The sequence below is a fragment of the Apteryx mantelli genome, chromosome 2 (assembly GCF_036417845.1).
Source record: "Apteryx mantelli isolate bAptMan1 chromosome 2, bAptMan1.hap1, whole genome shotgun sequence".
In the NCBI taxonomy this organism is placed as follows: Eukaryota; Metazoa; Chordata; class Aves; order Apterygiformes; family Apterygidae; genus Apteryx; species Apteryx mantelli.
In genome coordinates, this window is record NC_089979.1 from 65,609,332 (window position 1) to 65,631,011 (window position 21,680).

At 39.4% G+C, this 21,680-nt stretch overlaps 2 protein-coding genes across 2 annotated transcripts; both read right to left on the reverse strand.

Annotated features, from left to right (window-relative positions):
* Window positions 1-1,470: 1,470 nt before the first annotated feature.
* Window positions 1,471-8,166, reverse strand: LOC106482680 (ovalbumin-like). Its single transcript, XM_013940299.2, has 7 exons — window positions 7,999-8,166; window positions 7,325-7,375; window positions 5,901-6,029; window positions 4,987-5,104; window positions 3,995-4,137; window positions 3,488-3,643; window positions 1,471-1,872 (listed from the first exon to the last, which is right to left on the reverse strand). The coding sequence occupies exons 1-7, from the start codon at window positions 8,164-8,166 to the stop codon at window positions 1,471-1,473; spliced, it is 1,167 nt and encodes a 388-aa protein (XP_013795753.1).
* Window positions 8,167-15,817: 7,651 nt separating this feature from the next.
* Window positions 15,818-21,383, reverse strand: LOC106482671 (serpin B4-like). The gene is given in 7 exon segments (XM_067290776.1): window positions 15,818-16,222; window positions 17,048-17,215; window positions 17,988-18,130; window positions 18,458-18,575; window positions 19,895-20,023; window positions 20,632-20,694; window positions 21,216-21,383. Coding segments are annotated over 7 exon segments (1,194 nt in total).
* Window positions 21,384-21,680: the final 297 nt, after the last annotated feature.

The window sequence follows — 21,680 nt, forward strand, 5'->3', positions numbered from 1 at the left end:
GGTAAGAGCAAGAGCTGTAGACTCTACCTTGCTTTAACTCAAAATTAAAAAAAAAAATTGTAAGATATTTAGTGACTTCATATATGGGTGCATTCTCATTTTGAAAATAGGATGTAGTCTAAATCACTTCTGTCCGTAATCATTACTCACTATTTGGTATTCTTCAGGTTGTGTTATATGGTAACCCAGAATAGGTAATGACATGTTTAGTTTGCAAAGTTTTTATTACATAAATATGAGGACCACCAATTAACATTCATGAAATCAATGATATATCACTAGAATGAAGACAGGAATAATATCAGTTAGGAAGACATTGTATTTGAAAATGATGATTTATAAAGAAATGCTAGGTTTTCTGTATGCACCCTTAGAACAAGAGACACAGCCTTATAGTATGTGCAGCACAAAGAAGACCCACTGCATTTCTTCAAGAAGAATGGTGTGCTTCAGTTTAGAATTTAATCTGAAAGTTGTCCAGTAATCAATTCAATAATAATTGTTCAATGAATTCAACAGAAAGAGATCAGGATTATTCTGAAAGCTGTTTTTGTTTCACTGAACTCCCATGGAGAAACGAGATTTCTCAGTACCAGGTTTCTCAATAGCAGTGGTGGAATTTCTCACAAAAATCAAAACACAATCTCTGTCTCCCAAGGTATTAAGTAACAGTGGGAAATATTGCTAAGCTACCTCCTGAAATTGTCATTCAATCCTGAATATAAGTACTGAATCCACGTTGTGTGAGCAGATATATACCTCTACCTAAAGATCTGAAAGTCATACGCTTCTTCAAGAGTATCTCCCCACTTCAGGACTTAAATGAGTCTATTACATTGGAAGACAACTCAAAGGTGTGGGCTGCATAGGAGATCAGTTAAGGGCTCAGAGTGACATTATAATGACAGAGCATGCAGAAGCCACTCCCCAGCAGCTAGCAAGATGGTAAGTAGACATTGACATAGGAGCCAGTTAATAACCTGCACAGCAGAATCTTACCCACAAGCCTCCCTTCCAGACTGGAGGTCTCCAAGCCCTAGGTTAAGGCACTGGCAACATGCATTAGTCAGCAAGACCCACCAGGGAATGAGACAAGCACAGACCATGGCTTTCTATGTGAGGGACTCACAAGGATTTGGGGTCCTGCCTGTAACTTGTTCCTTGAGCAAAAATCGCTTGGCCCCTTCCTGGCTAGCGGGTGCCACCATTCTCACCTTCTTGTTTGCTCAGCCTTTGCTCAGCTCAAACTGTCCTGAAAGCGGTATGACAAAAGAAAGAGTGGACATGCTTGGTGCTGTCTCCTCATCTTTGGTTGTGGCTTTGCTATGGAGGCTTCCCAAATGGGCATTTTTTAGATCAGGCTTTCCACATGGAGAACACGCGGAGCAGATGAGGTTATGCTACCATACTACAGTAATGAGGGTCTGTTTCTGAGGGGAAGGAAAGTATTATTTCCAGCTGTCTCTCTTTTTAAGGGGAATAATATCTGCCAAAGAAGAGGATGCTGTTGGTTGGGTTGTGTTTGATCAAGCAGAGGAATGGGCGGTCGGCCCTAAACTCCTCGGACACAGGGGAGTATTTGAGGTCTCCCATAGCCCCAGTTGAGCCTGCCACCTCAGTGCCTGCTTCACTGACTTCCATGGACGCCTTGTGGAGAGCCTCGGACATCTTCAGAGTCTTTGCTGCAGAGATGCCAGACAGATTGGCCAAAGGGCTGAACAGGTCAGTCATGCCCAAAGCCATTAAGACAGATGTAAGATTATATTTTTCCTCAATCTTCATGCGGGGGAGGTACACTTTCACAGTCTTCTTTTCCATCATATTGGGACTGGTCCATTCAGTTAGTTTTTCAAAGCTAATTGTGCTCTCCAGCTGCAGAGAGAGGCAGGGCGATGAATTCCCTCCCACCGTTCATTTTTAGCAAGGCTACTCATAAAAAAAAAAAAAAAAAAGGACAGAATGGTCCCCAATGAGCATTCCATTGGCATCCTTCTTGCAGTTTATTATTTGCTTCTCCATTGCTTCTCCATTACTGCCTGTCACTGTCCCTTTATTCAGTTCCTTGCCCACCTGACACGTCCCCTTCTGTCCAGCTAAACTAGTGTCTCATGTGACACGGCGTAGCAGTTTGTCTGACTTGCAAATTAGTCAGATGGTGAAAGAGATTGCAAACAATGCAATGAGAATTTACGTACAGTTTAGTACCAAACAAATGCAAGCACTTCCATGTCTTTAATAACTCTGTTTTAAAAATAGTTTCAGTAACTTGCTGAAATAAGAATAATGAATTATATAAAGTAGACTGCATCACTTCTTCTTTCTTGAGTATAGGTATATAATTTGATATCATCATGATAACTTTACTCAAAATCATTGATATTGGAATTCTAATTTTATTTGCTAGTTCTTTCAGAATTCCTGCATAAGGATAATCCAGTCTACCTGACTTAAGCACCTATTAATCTTTCTAGTTTTATTTCTCCTTTGCATCTGACCATTTAAATTTCCCTGTTTGCCATTAGCATTCTTCATTCACCCAAATGTTTTGCATCATTTTCCTCATTAAAGATGGAGGCAAAAGGCTCATTTAATTTTGGCACTGTGTATAGACTTTGCGCTCTTGTCTCACAATGGCCCCACTTTGCTCTCTTTCTTCATGGGACAAAAACATTTTGGCTATCAGTTTTCATTTACTTGGCAAAAACTAACTCAATCTGACTTAAAGCAGTTTTAATATTTTCTTTTACTTTCTTTACTGTTCTCATTTTCAGTCCTTGCATGTTCATGGATTCTTGCAAGCATTCCTTCTTCTATTGACATTCATCCCATTAGCCACAAAGTTCTTCCTCTTTGTTTGACATGGAACTTACAAATATCTTCCATGCATTTCATTTACATCTCATGTTATCTCTGAATTTTAGACCCTATTAATTGACAGTGTTGTGGATCAGTTACTTTAGCTTATTGGGTTTCATCATGTGAAAATGGAGAATCTTTTATTAAAATCATGCTTTATCTAACTTTGCATTTTCTCCCTTAATGAAGTAATCACAGAAATATTTTGAAAGAAGTTCACTTATAGTATTTTATTAGGATTTTGTGGAAAAAAATCTACTAGTGATTCTTGGAAAGAATACCTGGTTCTCATCAGTATTAGTAACATTTGCTCCACAGTTTATATGGAGGAGAGGGTATGAAATTCCCTCTCAATGAAAAAAAATTTCCACATGTACCTACAAGCTCTTCTGTAGGGCTGCAGCAGCACTACTCTGTGAAACCCACTTTTACTAGGTTGAGGCAAGGGACTCCTCTAAGAAGCCGTTCTCTGCCTGAGCACCACTAACAGCTGAGAGGCTGTTGTGTATCCCAGCCCAGCCAGCAGAGCCCTCATCTGGGGAGCCTGGGTGGGAGCGGACAGTGAACGGCCCAGCGGCAGCCAAGTCTCACTGAACTGATAACTCCGCTGCTTCCCCTGCAAGGCCCTTACCTGCTCCAGGCTGGAGGCATCCTCAGGCAGTAGCACCAACATGCTCAGCTCTTCGCTGGTGTAAGGAAGCTCCAGAACTTTTATTTTCTCAGCAGCCACCACTGCCACTTTGAATGTACCGTTCTGACACATCATTTGCACTGGCTTGCTTTCTTGCTAAAAAAAACAGAAATGTGAGAAGTTGTGACTGGGGAGCAATGCTTTCTTTGGCCAGTCAAATGTACAAGCCCTTTAAAAGGGACTGGGCTTGACTGTCAGGCAAGGTGCCTTTGAAGAAGAGATGTGTCTCCATGTTCCTCTCTTGCCTGCTGCTGTGGTCAGGAAGCCTGGACAGACACAGCTGTTACCAACACTCCTTGGGCTTAACCTCAGGTGCTGACAGCCAGGGGCCCAGCTAAAGCACCAAGGTGATGACCACTGCGACACGTGTGTGTAACACCCAGCCTGCTGGCTGTGAGCATCAGCAGCCTGGCCTCCTGGCTAGAAGCTGTGTCCATGCCCCCCTACCTCCGTCATGTTGAAGAGCACTTCCTGAGTGTCCTCTTCCCTGAACGCTTTCTTCCACATCCCTTTGAAGTAAATGGCGTTTACAAGAAGCAGTGCAGTATCGAGGTCAATAGAGCCTGGATCAAGGAAGTCTTGGATCTGTCCTTTAAGAAAGAAGAGTCAGGGTAGCATGTTGTAGGTTACATCTCCTGTGGCATGCACAAATGCCTGCAATGACGGGCACAGGGAGGGGGGTGGGGCTGGGAGTTGTTTTTGTCCTGTGGAGCTTTGTTTTCATAGCTTTCCTCTCGCATCTAAGAGATCTATCAACCTGCTGTTGCTTGACTTGACTTCCTGCTCTTTAAGGAGCTGTACGTAGAAATCAGGTTCATAAGAATGATTTTAAACAGAATGATTAAATCTGGGTGTCTGGCCAGACATTTCTGAAAGAAGACAGGCCAGTTCAAGAGAATAGATCTAAGGGTGCATTTCAAGCTGGTGGCTGGAGAAAGATTTATATAGGGAAGAAGGAATAGGAGATGAAAACAGGGATATAGATTTGCTGGATCCCCCTATCTTTCTTTTTCACACTTCACTCCTATTTTTCCTCCCATCTTAGTTACTGATAAATTATCACAAGCTCCTGAATCATTCTTTTCCCCCCATCAGCCTAGTGTGTGCAGTACTTCCTGTCCTGGAAAACTTTATCTTATACATCCAGTATGTAAAGTGATTCCAGTGTTTTAGAGCTGGGATTAACCCTATATGAGTTAAGTTCTCCAGTCACAAAGAATGTGTGCTGTGCATATCCTGTCACCTCTGCCTTTGCCAGATATATTCAAAAACCCAGTGCTACTGCCACACAGGTGCAAAAAACTCATCCTTTTCCACAGGAAATATCCACTAATGCAGACAAGAGGAAGAAATTTCTTCTCTAATTTTTAGTCGGTCTTGAAGTTGTTCAAATACAGTAGCAACAAGGAATTATATTCCAAAATCTTGTCTGACCTTACCATTTGTCTGACTTTCCACCCAGGAATTAATAAGCTGTCTGGCTTCATCTGATGCTGTTTTGAAGCTGATTGTTTCCAGACCTGCTCTGTACAGTTTCTTCACACATTTTAAGTATATCTGTAAAGACAGCAATTGCAGCCATCAGACCAGCCAGTCTTTAAAAACAGTATGAAGGTGAAATAAATGTTTATAAAAGGTCTCTTAATTTGTATAGTAATGGCATGTTCACCTTGTTCTCTGTTGCTTACTTACTACAGCAAACTGTTAAAGCTGGGCCAGAAAAAATATTTTGACTCCTGACATTTTCAAATCTGACATTTTTATTACTTGGGCAGCTAAAAGCATATGTTCAAGATGTTGAAATATTTTCTTGAACAAAGCCTGATCCAAAAACATTGTTTCAGGTCCACTGAAGAGTGTTTGCTTATCGTTATGTCTTCTGTTTCTTTGGAAGTATTTTTCCTTATTAAATTTCCTTATTAAAGATAAGAAGTTGCTTTGATTTAGAATATTTGCATGTTTTTCTTTGAAAATGTCAAGTGAAAAATTTTGACACATTCAAAAGCTGTTTTTGAGGGTGGGTTTTGAAGTCAAGAAATGAGCTGAAATCAAATTATTGCCTACAAAAAGAAAAATATATATATTATGACAAAAAGGCTTTTTGGGGGGAGAAAGGGGAAATACTGTATTTCCAAGTAATTTCATTTATTAACCCATTCATTTTTTGAATAGGCCCATCTTTTTGCCTGAAATTGCTTTCCATTCAAGCTATTTTCAGGGCTGTGCCAAAAAAGCCATGGAATTCTACCCCAGTGAGGAGTATTTGGTTAACGTATCCCCTTCCTTAGGCAGTGCTCCTGGATTACAGGTTTATACTGGGATTAGCAAGAAATCACTGTGATGTACAACTCACCGGTAGGATTGGACATGTCTTTTCAGCGTAGAGTCTGTTGGCAATGTGGAGCGAATAATTGGCTTTTGGTGCAGTGATATCAGAGAGAAGTTCTTTAAACAGTATATGGATGTTCACAGACTTGCCGCACTGAGTTGTTGGTGAGAAGATAAGAAGATACACTGTGTTAGCTTATTTTACTAGGAAGAGAGCTACTTATAAGATACAAGTAAAATGGGAAAACACACACTGTTTAGACATTTGCAAATCAACATGTACTATAGCCTAAAAGCTCCATGGAACAGATGATCAATATAAGCGACTAATGATGTATAATTCATAGCATGTGGTGACACTCTTTCTAGGTGATAATAAGCAGAAAGCCTCAGTGATAAATCAGAAGCTATATGGCTCAGGACCAAGGTGCTAACTGAAGAAAAATTCAGGTGTAAATGATTGAAATTGGTGAGTGCTTCTAGATACAGTCTCCAGTTTCTTGCTTCTGTTTGCATTTTCATGGAAACTTTGTTCGGATGTTGCGGATGCAAGAAGAGTGCTAGACAATAGGAGAGTCAAGAAGCTTCTCATAAAATAATGGAAACTAGATCAACTGTTTAATGCCCCAAAAATGGTATTCTAGGTGACATAAGCTAAGAGTATCTAAGAAAAAGTCACACTTCTAATCACAGACTGGGACTGCATTTTTTGAAAAGGAGAATTGTGTTGAAATGCTCCTTTCTAGATGATTACCAGCCACCAGAAACTCTAGCTGATGTTATCTTTAGTTTTCTTAAAAAAAAAAAAAAAAAGTCTGTGTTTTCTGTGCAAGTCCTGCTTTGCACTTGAGGATCCCAAGCAGATGGGGACGTGCCAGGGAGTGCAGTTTGTGCTGTCTTCACAGAGAGAGCAGGTGAACACAGAGTAGACCACACATATGGTATCAAGAAACTGTGACTCTTCATGGCGCTCTTCTGGTAACAATGGGAAGCGGAGCTTGGAAAAGGCCCTGTGACTTTTTGATGAGTGCAGTTACTGTCCAGTCACTGAGTTCTCTGGGGCCTTTTCTGCACAGCATCTTTCTGCCCCAGTTTGGAGTCTCTCAGCTGCAATCTGGCTGCTGTATCCAGGCTCCAGAGTCCCTTTCACTTGCTGTGCCCCAGCAGCACTCACAGATGCGCAAGTGCATGTTTGCCCAAGTAGGTATCCAGGTGCCCAAAACCTTTCTCCCTGTCTTGCCACTTGTTTTGGTGCAGCATGTGCAACCTACCTTCTTTCTCTGGTTCTGGAACGAATTTGAGTTTTCCTCTTACATGCCTTTAACTGAGAACATTAGCAAAAGTGTGGGAAGGGGTTAGACCTACCTGAAGCACAGTCCAAACAACTCTGATTTCTACTCTCAGGAGAAAATTTTGAAAGAGAAATGAATGTACCTTAGATTTCTGTACCTTGCTGTGAAAAGTTCCTCCAAGTCCTGCAATTTCATCAAAGTGAAGAACCTACAATTGAAAGCAGCAGTAGAATAACTTAAGTATGTGAAGACAACTGAGAATTGATGTTTCAATAGAAAGTGTTGTCTCAGCATAACCAGGTCTGATTAACACACAGAAGAATTGAGAAATTGTGTGTGAGCTTGAAATCAGTTCTACTGCATGTGCCACTGAAAATTTATGAATGTGACCCTCTGCTTAGATCCCTGCTTTCCAGTTACTAGTATTCAGTCTAGAAACCAGTTATGCCCACACTGTATTCTGTTTGTAACTGATTCTTGTTTTCTGAATGTTTCATTGTATATTACAAGTTGTCAGTTATACCTGGAAGGGATCAGGTCTGGGAGAGAATATAAGCTGAAGTAAGAGACCTGCCTTAAACACATTCTTCAAGAGTTCTTTCTACTAATGGCTGTTCTTGTCCTTCATGGTGAAAGGCAATGGTAAAATGTTCCAGATGCAGACCTCATGGCTGAATTTCATTCTTCTTCTAAGCAAGTTTGAATTCAGTGACAAATATGACTATGGCTGGCCTATCAACTGGAGAAAGTCCTGAAAACATTGGTGAATAATCGGTTGCTGTGGTGAACAGGATCAAAAGGAGCTTGTATCCTTTTATGTAAGTAACTTACCTTCTCCATCTGAGATTCAGTGTTACCTCTTGCTCCCAGATAGACCATGGACAGGGCTGAAATGATGCTCAGGGGGGAGTAGAAAATGTTCTTCTTGATGTGGTAGACTTTCAGCTCTTTGAACATATCAAAGCAAAAGTCTGCGTTTGCTGCACTGATGGAGCCCATTGTGAAATCAGTATTGTCTAGAGTAAGCAGAAATATGACTGTGTAGTGGTGATATGTAGCACTTACTGTATGAAATACTCTTAACATCCCAGAAACTGTTAGTTCAATGCTGTTTCTGTGATGCTGAACCAAAGACGTCAAGCCTACAGATTCTGTGATTGTAAGAAATATTATAACCTCTGACCCATTTCTCTCCGAATGTGCTTGTTTTCCTTCAGCAAGAGACTAGCTCATTATCAAAATACTATCTTGTATTTGCCTTTAAGGAAATAGATAATTTAATCCATGCTTCAGTATAATAAAAAATAGCAATGGATGGATGAGATTCCCTATGATATCCAGAGGATGTTTGAGACAATGTAAACTTCATATTTCATTTCTTCTTTGGCTGCTATGGAACATGCTCTGGATCTTTCAATCAAATGTAGCCAGCTTCATATATTCTTAGTGTACTTCTTGCTGCTTTTTAGTACAAGCAACCATGAATGTGGAGGTTACTTTCCTGTAATTTATAGGAATAATGGGAGTAAATTTCTCTGTAAATCTAGCTAATTGCTTAGATGCTGAAATGTAGATTTGGCAAGTTTGCTTGCTTGCTTGCTTGCTTGCTTATTTTCCCTGTGTTCCTGTTTTTGCCACTTAATCTCTGTTGAGGCTTTTTGCAAAGAAAAAGAAACAAGTATATATTATAAATACAGGTTCTGGCAGTACATCTTGTTGCAGCACAGAGCTGTAATAGTTCAGTCAGGTAAATGTCCAGCACGTGTTAATGAATGTGGCACCTTGTTGGTATTCACTGAATCCTGCAGTCATTCACTCTCTTGAATCTGAGTCCAAATAAGCTGCATGCTGTTCTTTTATCTCTAAAATAACACTTAAAGTCAGAGGAAGAGCATAGCTATGGTTTGGAGCAGATGTGTTCCCTTGTGTGACCTGAGAAGTGTCTGGCATTAATGACTGTGAAACCACAGTCATTTACAGTGAATTGTGATATTGTTGTTCTCCTGTGTTCTCCAGAGAGTTAGCTCAGAGGGACAGAAGCATTTTTTATTTCCAAAAGAACTGTTAAAATGATGAAAGAACTGTTTTAATATGACACCAGATTTTCAGTGAAGAAGAGGTAAGAAACTCAAAGCTATGGTATACAAAGACTCAGATTTTGCACATCTAAAAACATTTGACAGTCAAACAGTATAAAACATATTGATAAAATGAGATAAAATTACTGTATATGCTGGGTTTTTTACATATCTTTCTTATACTTACCTTAAAGTTCTTAAGAATAATAATTCTTTTTTTCCATATTAAAGAATACAATAAATAATTAGAAATTGTATTTTACTTGGAGGAACACTTACCCCACAAACTTCAAAGAGGCAGGTAATAATCCAGCTTGCTAGCTGAACCTAAACAGGTTTTCTCAGCTCCTGTTGATATATATTGTACCATTTGGGACACTCCCACTGTAAACCTTCAGGGAGTCATCCTTTGACTTACTACCCTTTGTTGTTGCCTTTTAATTTATTGCCCTTTGAACCTTTGAGTAGATCAGCATTAGACTGGTACTTTATTTTCAGCAATTCAATCTTTATTTATTGAGGTAACACCTAATGAAAAATGGAACAATTCAAGGTTTTGCTGTATCTTATAAGACTGTATCAGACAACTGGAGTACAAGTCTAGAGTTATGTTTAGAGCTGTTCTTTTGAATTCAAACATTAATGTGTTTGGGCCTTACAGGCTACTAGAACCAAATGGATAATGAATGCAAAACAGTGTGAGGGAAAAAAAAGTATTACAAAGATATTTAGTAAAGTGTAATACTTTTTTTTAATAATGTTTATTATAAACCTAGCTGTAGCATCATGTCAAGTGATTTTCACAGTCAATCTATAAATCTTGAAACGTGAGGGGAAAATAAGATCTGATCATAGTACAGTGATCTGAGAGTGAGCAAACAGTTCGCACCACAGCCCATCATTAAGAAGCATCCACAGCTATAGCTGAGGTAATCTCTCATTACAAAGGAGCTACAAGAAAGCACATCAGATTATTAAGATTTTATTCTCTTCCTAGCTATTTCTTCTGTTCTCATTTATGAGGCACTATGTATGAGAAGCATACAGAAAGTACTTTAACACAGTAGTCCCACCAAGAATGGAGGGAAAAGTGGACATTGGGGTAATTGCTGAACATCTGATATGAATGAAACAACTCACTACCGTGTCTATACAATGAAAAAGAGGGAAGTGCCTCACAGACAACAACAATTTGATATTGGAAAAATTGTGCAGATCCAAGCAGAACTAGCTGCAGGATGGCAATTCTACTCAAAGGTTTTTGAAATGGGTTTTATTTCATATAAAAACAAAACCAAAAATTTCTATTTATTTTTGAAAAGAAAAATAGGACTGAAATGTATTTTGCTCTGCCAAAACACAGAACTATATTCCTGGAGTCTGAAGACTGAAGACTTGTTGAAAGCACAGCCACAAGAATATCTATTTCTGTACCTAGGTCATACCAAAGCTTTTTACCTGAGGTGACACTTTATCAGGTATGAGCCAGAGGCTCTACAAACATGGGGTGGAGGAGGAATTCTGAGGAGAAAACACATTTTGCTAAAACTTAATTTTGAAGAAAACATTCAGAGCATCAATGTTGAGATGAACTAGAGAATGGAGGATGGGCATGGCAGAGGAAGAGATTTGAGGAACAGGGTCAGAGAGTATTTGCTGCTTTGTTGTTAGACCCTAGAGTTTTCAGAAATGGATTTTAACCAGCCAATAGAATTTAAAGAATGATTGAATGATTGAAAGTGAGCTTTTAATTTGCATTCTCCACAGGTCACAGCAACAAGGCTTGTAGTACATGCACAGACCATTCTCATATATCTCCTATACCTAACTTTTTATTATGGCAGGTGAATAAAGTACAGAATCTGTCTGAAGCAGCATTCATGGTCTGTTAGACAATCATAATGCACAATATCAAATATAATTCAATTTTAAAAAGCTATTACTCTCTACTGAATAAAAGACTTGATGAGCAATAAAGAAACAAACCTGCCATCTGTAAAGGCCACAGGGATGAATAACAGAAATTCCAAGTTTGTACATAAAAAGTTACAGAACATACAGCAGCGGTTACACCCTCTGGTGAAGGGGAAAGGGGTTACCTTATCCTTTGCAGTGTGTTTTGTTCTGCTGAAATGCATGAGTATATGTGCAGAGCCTGATGATTGGGGTGGCTTGCAGCTTGCCAACTCAGAATGGTCTTTCCACCTGAGGATGTTACAGCAGTCATGAGGGTGTGTAAATCTAAAGACGGTAAGTACCTTTTCTCACAGCTTGCCTAATGTTCCTTATTCTGTGAGCTGGGCTGCTGTAGGTATTGCCTTCGCTATCCTATCGAGCCTTTCCTGTGGAAGGGCACAGATTTTGTGTGGAAAGAGCTTTAGTGTGTCTTCTGTTACTCTCCCATTTTCACATATTCATATTAGATTTCCACCTGCTGATCAGGGTGCTACTCAGACTTGCTTTTGGGGCTTCCTTAAGAAGCTTTCCTGGTCACACATGCTATCTCTTCATACACTCTGGTTCAATGTGTTTTTTCCATGTGGGCATCTGTGGAGCAAGTACCTGAAGAACTCAACTGGCTCTTCACAGATGTTTTCAGTTCTTTGACTAATATTCAAGACTTTCGCAACAAACATCTTGTTGCACCCTCTCATCTAGAGGAAGGCATGTAGGGGCTTCTGGTTTGTTCTCCCAGATGATATATTTGCCTTCTTTATACATTCCACATTTCATACCTCTGCAGCAGCATGATCACCACAACAGTCACCAGCATACAAGTGCTCATTTGTAATTTTAGATAGGGCATTGGGTCTAGGGAAATCAACTGCTTCTCCTGAAATTCAAAATCTAAGAGTGTAGTGCTGTAAAGCAAGACAAACAGGATAAGCTATGTTCCATATTCTTGTTTGTACCAGGAAGGAGGTCAGCGAGGACTCTGCTGCCCTTTCCTCTGCCAGGTATTCCACTGTGGAGCTGTTCCCAAACCAATTCATGGGGTTTGCCATTCTTCCTCAGTGTTGGCATAATCAAGGAGATGTTAAGCAGCAGGAAAAAACAGATCTTTCCATCAATATTTCTCTGTTACGATATTTACATTTCATTTCCTATGGTTGTTTAGCAACTATTGTGCAGTGCTTGGGGGTAATGGCAGCTTATACTTTGGACCTGTTCATGCCATGGCCATTCTATCTGCCTTATGCTTAGCAGAGACTATTCTGACATCTCTCAAGGACCTTAAATGAACAAAGATGTGGCCAGATAAGTCACATTTACAGGATGCCAAATGCTTTTTATTCATTCATGGGATCTGTTGTGTTGGGGGTGATCAGTTTTCCATAGTACATGCTCATATGAGGCAGCTTGAAGAAAATAAGCACTGTTCTTCATATGGAAAAAGAGTATTTTCAAAACTGTTCTCTTTGCTTTTTTCAGAGAAGGCCAAAAACTCTTCCTCTGCCCTTCTTGTCCAACAACTGCAATTTTTTTAAAAATATAATAGTAATTAAGTTATAGATACATGATAAAAGAGAGTTTGGAAGAGTGTAAAGGAGAGCAAAATATCAGAAAAAATGAAGAGAGCTGGAATCACCATAGAGGCTAGAGTACAGTCAAAAGGGTAGTATGTAAATTGAGTGTTACTCAGTAATGAGACTGTGGAAAGTCACAGATAGTAAAATCTATACAGTGTGGAAATATTGGAGTTATCTTTCCATGAATGATCATCCAAATAATATTTGTCTTCTTTTGCTTTGCTTTTCGGCAGTGTACGTGCTTGTTAGGGTGTGAGGTATATTGGTCTGGATGAGCAAAAAGATATGTTGAGCAGGATGTGAAACAACATTCAGTATCAAGCCTGTCCTTGGGGAACATGCAGTCCTACCACACTTCGGGATGTGTCTGCTCCAGTCACTATTCATACTCTCTAGTTTCTCTCTGCTTCACAAGATCCATTGTTGGAATTGGACATTACCAAGATACAATTCAAAGAATCACAGAATGGTTGAGGTTGGAAGGGGCCTATGGAGATCATCTGACCAACCCCCCGCTCCAGCATGGTCAAGCTAGAGCAGCTTGCTTAAGACCATGTCCAGTCGGGTTTTAGATATCTCCAAGGATGGAAACTCCACAATATTTCTGGGAAGCCCATTCCAGGATTCAACCACCCTCACAGTGAAGAAATGTTTTCTTATGTTCAGATGGAATTTCCTGTGTTTCAGTTTGTGCCCGTTGTCTCTTGTCTTGTCAGTGGTCACCACTGAGAAGAGTCTGGCCCCATCCTCTTTACACCCTCCCATCAGGTTTTTATAAACATGGATAAGATCCCTCTTGAGCTTTCTCTTCTCCAGGCTAAACAATCCCAATATCTCTCAACCTCTCCTCGTATAACAGAACCTCTGATTTGGAGGGTGAGAATAAGGAGCACCAGCCTACATCCCAGGGATTCCTGCAGGGAGACCTTTAAGAGCAAAAACTGTTTTGTTTGAAAACTAACTTCTGTACTAGGAGCAGGAGACTACTTTCCAGTGCTTCCTTGTTTTCACAACCTTGTTTAGATTTTTTTTAAATTAAGATAGCATTTGGAAAGAAATGTTATATGAAAAGAAATTTTCTTTATACTGCATTTTGTTCCTGGCTTATAAATTATCTAGATATCCCTGCAGTAAATTTTGAAAGAGGTTAATACTGAGACCACACACGACTACTTCTGCTGTTGTAAGCTGAGTGATAATTTTCATTTCAGTCATACCCGCTTCTTTGTTCACATGTTCACATTTCATGTGTCTGTGAGTTTCAGACATCACCTGCTGCCAGCTGAGTGGGCTACTCTCTTCACAAGCTCTCAGCTGTGCATTCTCCTACTTCCCCTACATCATCCGACCCTACAAGGAGGTGGTTTAGGGAACTATGCCATCAGCAAATTAACTTTACCAGAAGGTTTCCTCTTGGTTTAGGTCCCAGAGAACTGGCTCATCACCAAGTCAGGCAAGTGATAGCACTGACATAAGGGAGGCAGCAGAAATACATGGCCAAGGGGAAAGAGGGAGGCTATGGGAGCAGCATCCTCTGCTTCAGTGGCAGCAGAGTGGCTCAGCCATGTCCTAAAACTGCATCCTTAATTCCCTAGTAAAATCAAGCACAAGAGAGAAGCAAGAGGTGAGGCTTATGGTTTACCTATCCCAATGCTGAATTGTCCAGTGTCTAAACTTTGTATGGTGAATATTTAAAAATGGGAGGTAGGCTTCTATGTCACTTAGATTCTTTTGAAAGGTTTACCATTATTTTTACTTGCTATATTAGACTATTCCTCTGTCTGCTTAATTCTACAGACTACTACATTTACTATTTAGTTTGCAATGGTTTTATTATGATTATGAATAAATACAGGATTCCCATCCAAACACTATCACCACAGATTTTTTTTTTAATTGGTTTTCATGCTGATGAGAAGAAAAACATGTAAATCTATTGCAGGACCAGGTAAGCTTCTTTGGAGCAAGGAACTTGTGTTTTCTGAAAACATGTAAATCTATTGCAGGACCAGGTAAGCTTCTTTGGAGCAAGGAACTTGTGGTTTCTGGGGTACAAATAAAGACATAGTTGTTTTTTAGAAGAGAGAATGGCTGATCACAGCTTAAAGTTTTATGTGGAAATTAAATCTTTAATTTAGTCATCACACTGCAGGTCTTGGCATAAAAGAGCCTCCATTATTTTGAAAACCTATTTCTGTTACATGGAAATTTATGTAGGAATTGGATAACTTTCTAGCACATACACTTTCTCTCTCTCTCTCTCTCTGTCTCTCTCTCTGTCTCTGTCTCTCTCTCTCTCTCTCTCACACACACACACACACACACACACACACAAATTAAATGATGATCTGCTCTGCTTGAGAAAAAGCAAATTGCACCTGAAAAGTCTTCTGCTTTCTCCAGTCTCTGAGAACAAAGGTTCTTGAGAGCCTCATTCGAACTCCAACCATAATCCCCAATCAATGGCTAGAGGAGGGGTCCCACAGTGAGATATTGCTACTCTTATACAAAGTGGCATTCCTTGAGTCCTATACCAAAGCTGGATAGACAAAGCTAAAAGAGACTGAGTACCTAACTTCTTATAGATATCCTTTTAATGCAGATCCCTATTGTTCTGTGTCCTCCATATGTGAGACTCACCCCCTTTAGGGCACTGAAAACATAGTTTGGTTGGAGAGCTACTACATTGGAAAAGAGGAAGGCCCAGCACAAGATTTCTGTGCAAATGTCTCCAGGGACCCACAACTCTTTGACAAAGATAGCATAGTGCCTTTTAAGGTAGAAGCATTTTAGCCTGGCCTTCTGATTTATTGAGTCCTTCATCAGAGTAAACCACCCTGAAGTTTATGTTAGAAAGGAAATAGTTACAGCTGTTTAGGTTTGGTCTCCAACATGGCCCTCATTGTCTTTCCTTACCTGAAATTAACACGTAAGGATAAAGTCTAGCAAAAATGTGCTCTTCTTTCGAATATGCTCCTCTGATTACTGTGCCACTGGGGATGTCAGCAGAGAGAAAGATCTAATTTCCAAAATAACCTCCAATTAGGGGGAGGAATATCTACCAAAGAAGAGAATATTTTTGGTTGAATTGCATCTGATGAAGAAGAGGAATGGGTGGTCAGCTTTGAACTCATAAGAAATCGGGTGACACAGAGGCATTGCTACAACCGCTACGGCACCTTCTGCTTCAGTGCCCTCTTCATTAACTTCCACAAATGATTTGTGGATGTCCTTGGACACAACCACGGCATCCTTTCTAGAGATTCCTGATAAATCAGCTTTTCCCCAGTCAAAAACGTTAATCACTCCCATCTCCTGGAGAGTTTTGTTGAGAATGTAACTTTCCTCCATCTTGAACCGAGGCACATACACCTTCACTCTTTGTTGTCGCATCTTAGCTGAGCTGGTCCATTCTGCTAGTTTTTCATACGTGAGGGTGCTTTCAAGCTGTAAAGGGGTATCGGGGGGGGCGGGGGGGGAACAGGTCAATCAGAAAAAGACAAAAAGATCAAAAAGGTCCAGCTCTGAAGTTTACAGGGATAGTGCAGCCTGGTTTTCGTTTATACTGGAACACAGTTACAGCAGTTATCTGTAAGAGTCATTCCCATTTTGATAAAAATAAAACTCACTGGATTAATGACTTTTTTAAATTCATGTGTCTTGAGCTCCGTTTGATTCAGAGCAGCTTGAAAAACACAAGATGGGGAATGCTCACAAATTATATTTTATGTCACTTTTTCAGAAGGGGTATTTTATCAAAAAACAATACAATTTTGATAGCTTCAAATCAGCTAAACTCTTTAAAGGTAGACAAAAGAGTTTTCCCTCATAATTCTGTATTTAGACTGATAAGTGACAAAATCATTGAGTCCTATCGGGCAATGATTAACAAGCTGCATTTTTTAATACACTGGTTTCTTTTTGTACATAGTCCATTGCTGTACTTTTGCTTCGGCAAAGACTGCAATGACATAAGGCACCCAAAGTGGAGTCCACCATAAGAAGAATCTTTTGGAAGTTGTTCTTATAGTTTGTGTATGTATCTTTGTTTTGTTTGTTTTTTTTTAATTCCAGAAACAAACAGAAAGAAACATATATGTAACTACTCTGTGAAAATACTTAGACCTAATAAATGATACCATAATAAAGAGAAAGAAAAGATAAAAGGTACAGTTTTTCCCAGTTGTTTTCTGACCATGCTGGAACAATGCTAAAATATCGCTCTGTTTGCAGCCCCATATGTATGCAATTAGAGAAAAGAAAGGGTATTACCTGTTCTAGGCCAGTAAAGTCCTCTTAGACAACTTCAGGAAGAAGAATGAACATGCTCAGTTCATTATTAATGTATAGGAGCTCTAGCACTTTCATTTGCGGTTCCTCTATGACAGCCAATATAAAATAACTTTCTTGAAACATCATCTGCACTGTCTTTCTCTCATTCTGCAACACATGAAACATATTAAAAAGAAAATATAGAAATGATCACACTTGTTGCAATTGGTTTCAATATTGGGATTAGATTTCGGTCCAGAAACCATTATTTATTCTAGCCATGGGTTTAATGTACTTGTAGCTCTCAGGCCTTCCTCTCTGTTAGTTGTAGTTCCAAAGAAGCTATCCAATTTAGAAGCATAAAACCTACTTTCATATTTTTACTGGTGTCAAGTAACTTTACTTACAATTTCCTCACTACTTCTTTCTTTTTTCTGACAACTCAGATGAGGAAACTTATGCATGAATATTTATGAGAAAGTCATTTGGAAAAAAAGATTAATTAAATATATTAAATGTGAACCAAACTTAGTGAATGATGTAAGGGAGAGAAAGAAAAATTGTCTCTACCCCATATTCTTCTTTAGCACAAATATTGTCCTAGTGACAAATAGTAGCAAAAGAATAGATTCCTCAAATTTAGTCCCAAAAGCAGAATATTTTCAAAATAGCTTTTTAGTTGTGAAATCCCTAATAAAATCAGTGCATACACTCAGTGACTCTGATACAATCAGGATTTCAGCCACACAAGAGCCACATCTGATGTGAAGCACTAGAAACAAATATTTGGTTATTTAACTGGAGAGATGTTGCACTCTAACGTTTCAGTTAAAGGATAGTGTTTTGACTTGCTCAAACAGAGGGCAGGTAAGCTCCCATCTGTTTTTAAAAGGAGACAGACATCCGATTTCCATTCCCCCAACTATTGCCCATGCTGTACCTTGTTCAGTCTGAAATACATTTCCTTAGTGTCTTCTTTCTTAAATTCTACTGCCCACTTTCCTTTAAAGTATATAGCATTGACCAGCACAAGCACAGTGGAGGGATTAACAGACCCAATAGCACATAGGTCTTTGATTTTACCTTTAAAAGTAATGAATTAAAGTGAATTACTATTTTGTTCAGACAGCTAGCTGCATTTGACTGTTAATAATTATTTCTATAAATCTGAAAAGTACTATAGTGCTTTCAGACAAATAACTACAAGTTTATGTAGCGCTATTAAAACCAGGAACTCAAAGCACTTTTGTACTTACTGCATTTACTTCCTGTTGAGGAAAAAAATGCAGTAAGTATTTAATATATGAAAATGTTGCAACCTTTGGAAGAAAAAAAGGTGGTAACTAAGATTCAGATATAATATTGACTGACTCGGGTGCAAACCAAATGACCTGCATATATTCTTCTTACCTTTTGTCTCATTTTCCATCCAGAAGTTAATCTTCTCTCTGGTTTCTTCTTTAGTATGTTTAAAATCAACTGCCTCCAATTCTGCTCCATAGAATTTCTTTTCAGAATCCAAGTATTGCTGGAAAGGAGAAAAGACAGAGGTTATCACAACCGGGTAATTTTTATAAGATTGATAATTGCATGGCTTCAAGATAATTCCATATAGTACATCAAAAAGAATGGAATGAGTGAAAAAAAGCATATATAAAGAATCTTCTGTATTAACTCAAGCAAGTTTTTAGAGAGAGATTATTTGAACAAATCATATTTGGAAATGTATTTTTCTATATTTGCAAGCTATACTGAGCAGTAGAAATGTCTCATCACGCTCATCACAGGGAAAAATATCTAAGGCCAAAAACTAGTGAATTTCTTTAAGCCTATATATCATTGTGACATTGCCTGCTCACTCCCCTCTCCCCCCCCAAAAAAAAAAATATATATATAAAGGTTATCTTATTTGGGGAAAAATACCCAGAATGGATAACATCATGGTGACAAATTGATAGACAGACAGACAGATAGATAGATAGAAGTGTAGATTTATACAGTGTAAAACTTGTATCTTGTATTAAGTATAGAACTTTTCCAGGGTGCTGGGTACTTGTTTTTGCCTTTGAAAAACTCTTTTTACCTTAGAAGAAAAGTCTGGGAAGCAAAATAAAATCTTGACTTGAAAAGAGAAAGGTCTTACAGAGATAAAACCGTACTATTACTAACAGTACACTTATATACGCTTTAAGTCTGATTTCCTGAGGAAATGCTTTGTCTGCGATTACATTATCACGACTGTCAGTGTTCCACAAAATAATTTTTGAGGTGGTCAGTTACACTTAAATTAGACTGATAAAGGTCTCAAAGATGCTACTTTCATCTAAGCCTTGTTCAAAAATGCAGGTGGAAAGCAGAGAGAGACTAGACTGTGATGGAAAGGTGGCAGAGTGAGTTCAATCATTTTTTAGAAACAAAGAAGCCATTAGGGGAAAAAAAAGGCTTCTGCCAGTCACAGGGCCACCCCACTTTGTTCCTTAAGTAGAAATCACACAGCAAGTGCCCGCTCTGTTAGACATAGAGTGGGCATGGCAAGGATATATTGACGGTGGTTAATGCTGTAATAGTTTCTGGAGTGCCCACTGCAAGCTGTTGCTATACATCAGTTTCTTTATGTAAAAGCTTTTAAGTCCTGGCTTCCCCCTGTTCTGCCGTTTCCAATGTCTAATCGCAAGCCAACTGAAACAGAAAGGCTCCCTGACCACAAGAACTGTGGTGTGCAGTCCTTAGATAGCGCATCCTGACTTTGCCGTTTTGTTTCATTTCCCGTCATATTTTATGATGAAAGAAATTCTGCTGAGCTCATAACTCCTAGCAGCTGTTAAAATAGACACTATGGCTGCTTACCTGGAGAAACTGGTAAGTAACTTCTCCAAAGAGCCTGTTGGCAATGCTGAGAGAACAACCTGTGCTGAGGTCACTGATTGCTGCTAACAGTGCCTGGAACTGGGAATGGACGCCTCCATCTTCTTCACACTTCAAACGGGAAAACAGAAGTTTCTTAGTAGGCTTGCTCTTCCCTATGCAAAGCTAGCTCTGAGGTCGAATAGCAACAACCCCATGTATGAGAAGTCTAACTCCACCCAGTTGATACTAGAATTGGAATAAATGCATCAGAACACCATCTCTAACTCCCCCCTGTACTTGATGTACAAGATGACATAAAGATTCCTCTTCAGGCCCACATTACTCCGCTTCCAAGTGACGTTATATCCTACAGTGGTCACTCTGCATGCGCTCTGAGCAAAAGTCTGCTAGCTCAGTGCCTGGAAGGAGCAAGCTCCAATATGCATTTGGCATGCCCTGTAGGACACACCTTTGCAGATGGCGATTTACACACTTATCACCTTTTAGATCAATGCTACTGCTTTGGTAATAAACCTGTAATGAGAAGGCTTAGCTTTGAAATGTGTGATTTCACAAGGCCCCTTAAAAAAATAATGAAAGAACAATAATAAGCAGGTCTGAGACTCTAAACAGAGAGGCTGCTCAGCCCTGCTGTGCTTTCTGATTAAGTGATGGTTTGCAGGGAAAAAGGCTGACAAACCAGCCCTGTTGCTTCATCTAAGCTGCAACTGTCTTACCTTTTCAGAAGGATGTCTGGTTCCTTGGCTTGTACTGTTCAAAACTTCATTGAAATGAAATACCTGTAATGTAAATGTTGGGTGAATGCAGGTAAGCACGACAGTATCTCAAAGCTAAAACAAATATTGCAACCCTATCCCAAAACTCAGTCAGACACAGTAAGCAGAGAAAGTCTGGTTCTTTCTTTAATTTGAGATCCTTTCAAGTGGACATGAAGCTTTCATAGATGTTGAGCTCATGAAACTTTGAAATATTTCTTCTCGGGAAAGAACACATTGAGTATTCAGGGAAGGCAGAAGATCACATCAAATGGAACCACCACTTCTGAGCCTTGGACTGCTGAGTGATATATCCAGAACACTTTCTTCATTGAACAAGCAGATACTGTGATAGCGTTTAGTTTGAAATAGTTTGATATTAGGAATAGTGCAAGAGAGGGTTTTGTTTTGTTTTGTTTTGTTTTGAAAAGGTTACATGTACGCTTGTGGATCAGACCTTTCGATGCCTAGGAACTATCTGTTCTATCAGCCTGTACTATCAGCCAGGAGAACACCATTCCCTTTATGGAGCAATGGAAACCCACCTTCTCAATCTGTTTGAGTGTGTTGCCCCTGGCACCAAGGAGGACCTTCCCAAAGGCAGCTGAGAGACTTAGTGGGGAGAAGAAGATATTTTCATTTCTTTTTATTTTGCTCAGCTCTTTGAAAAAGTCCAGGCACAACCTGGTATTTGCTGCACTGAGAGAGCACATCAAGATGTTGCTAAAGCTTAGAACAAGGGAAACAAAGACTTAGTCTTCTAATCGTTACTTCTGCTAAGCTTAGATGCCTTGACAGAGTTTAGTAAGGTTTCCTTGAGTAGCTCATCTGGAGAGCTCAGGGCGTCACTGAAGATTCCTGACTTACTAGGTCTGAGATTTCATAGTGAACTTCAAACTGAAACAACTCATCTGAAAACCATCTTCCTGAATGGCAAGAGAAATAAATTTTCAGAAACAGTATTCTGAGTTTAGCTATTTCTTCAGCTCAGTCAATAGTCATAGCTTTGT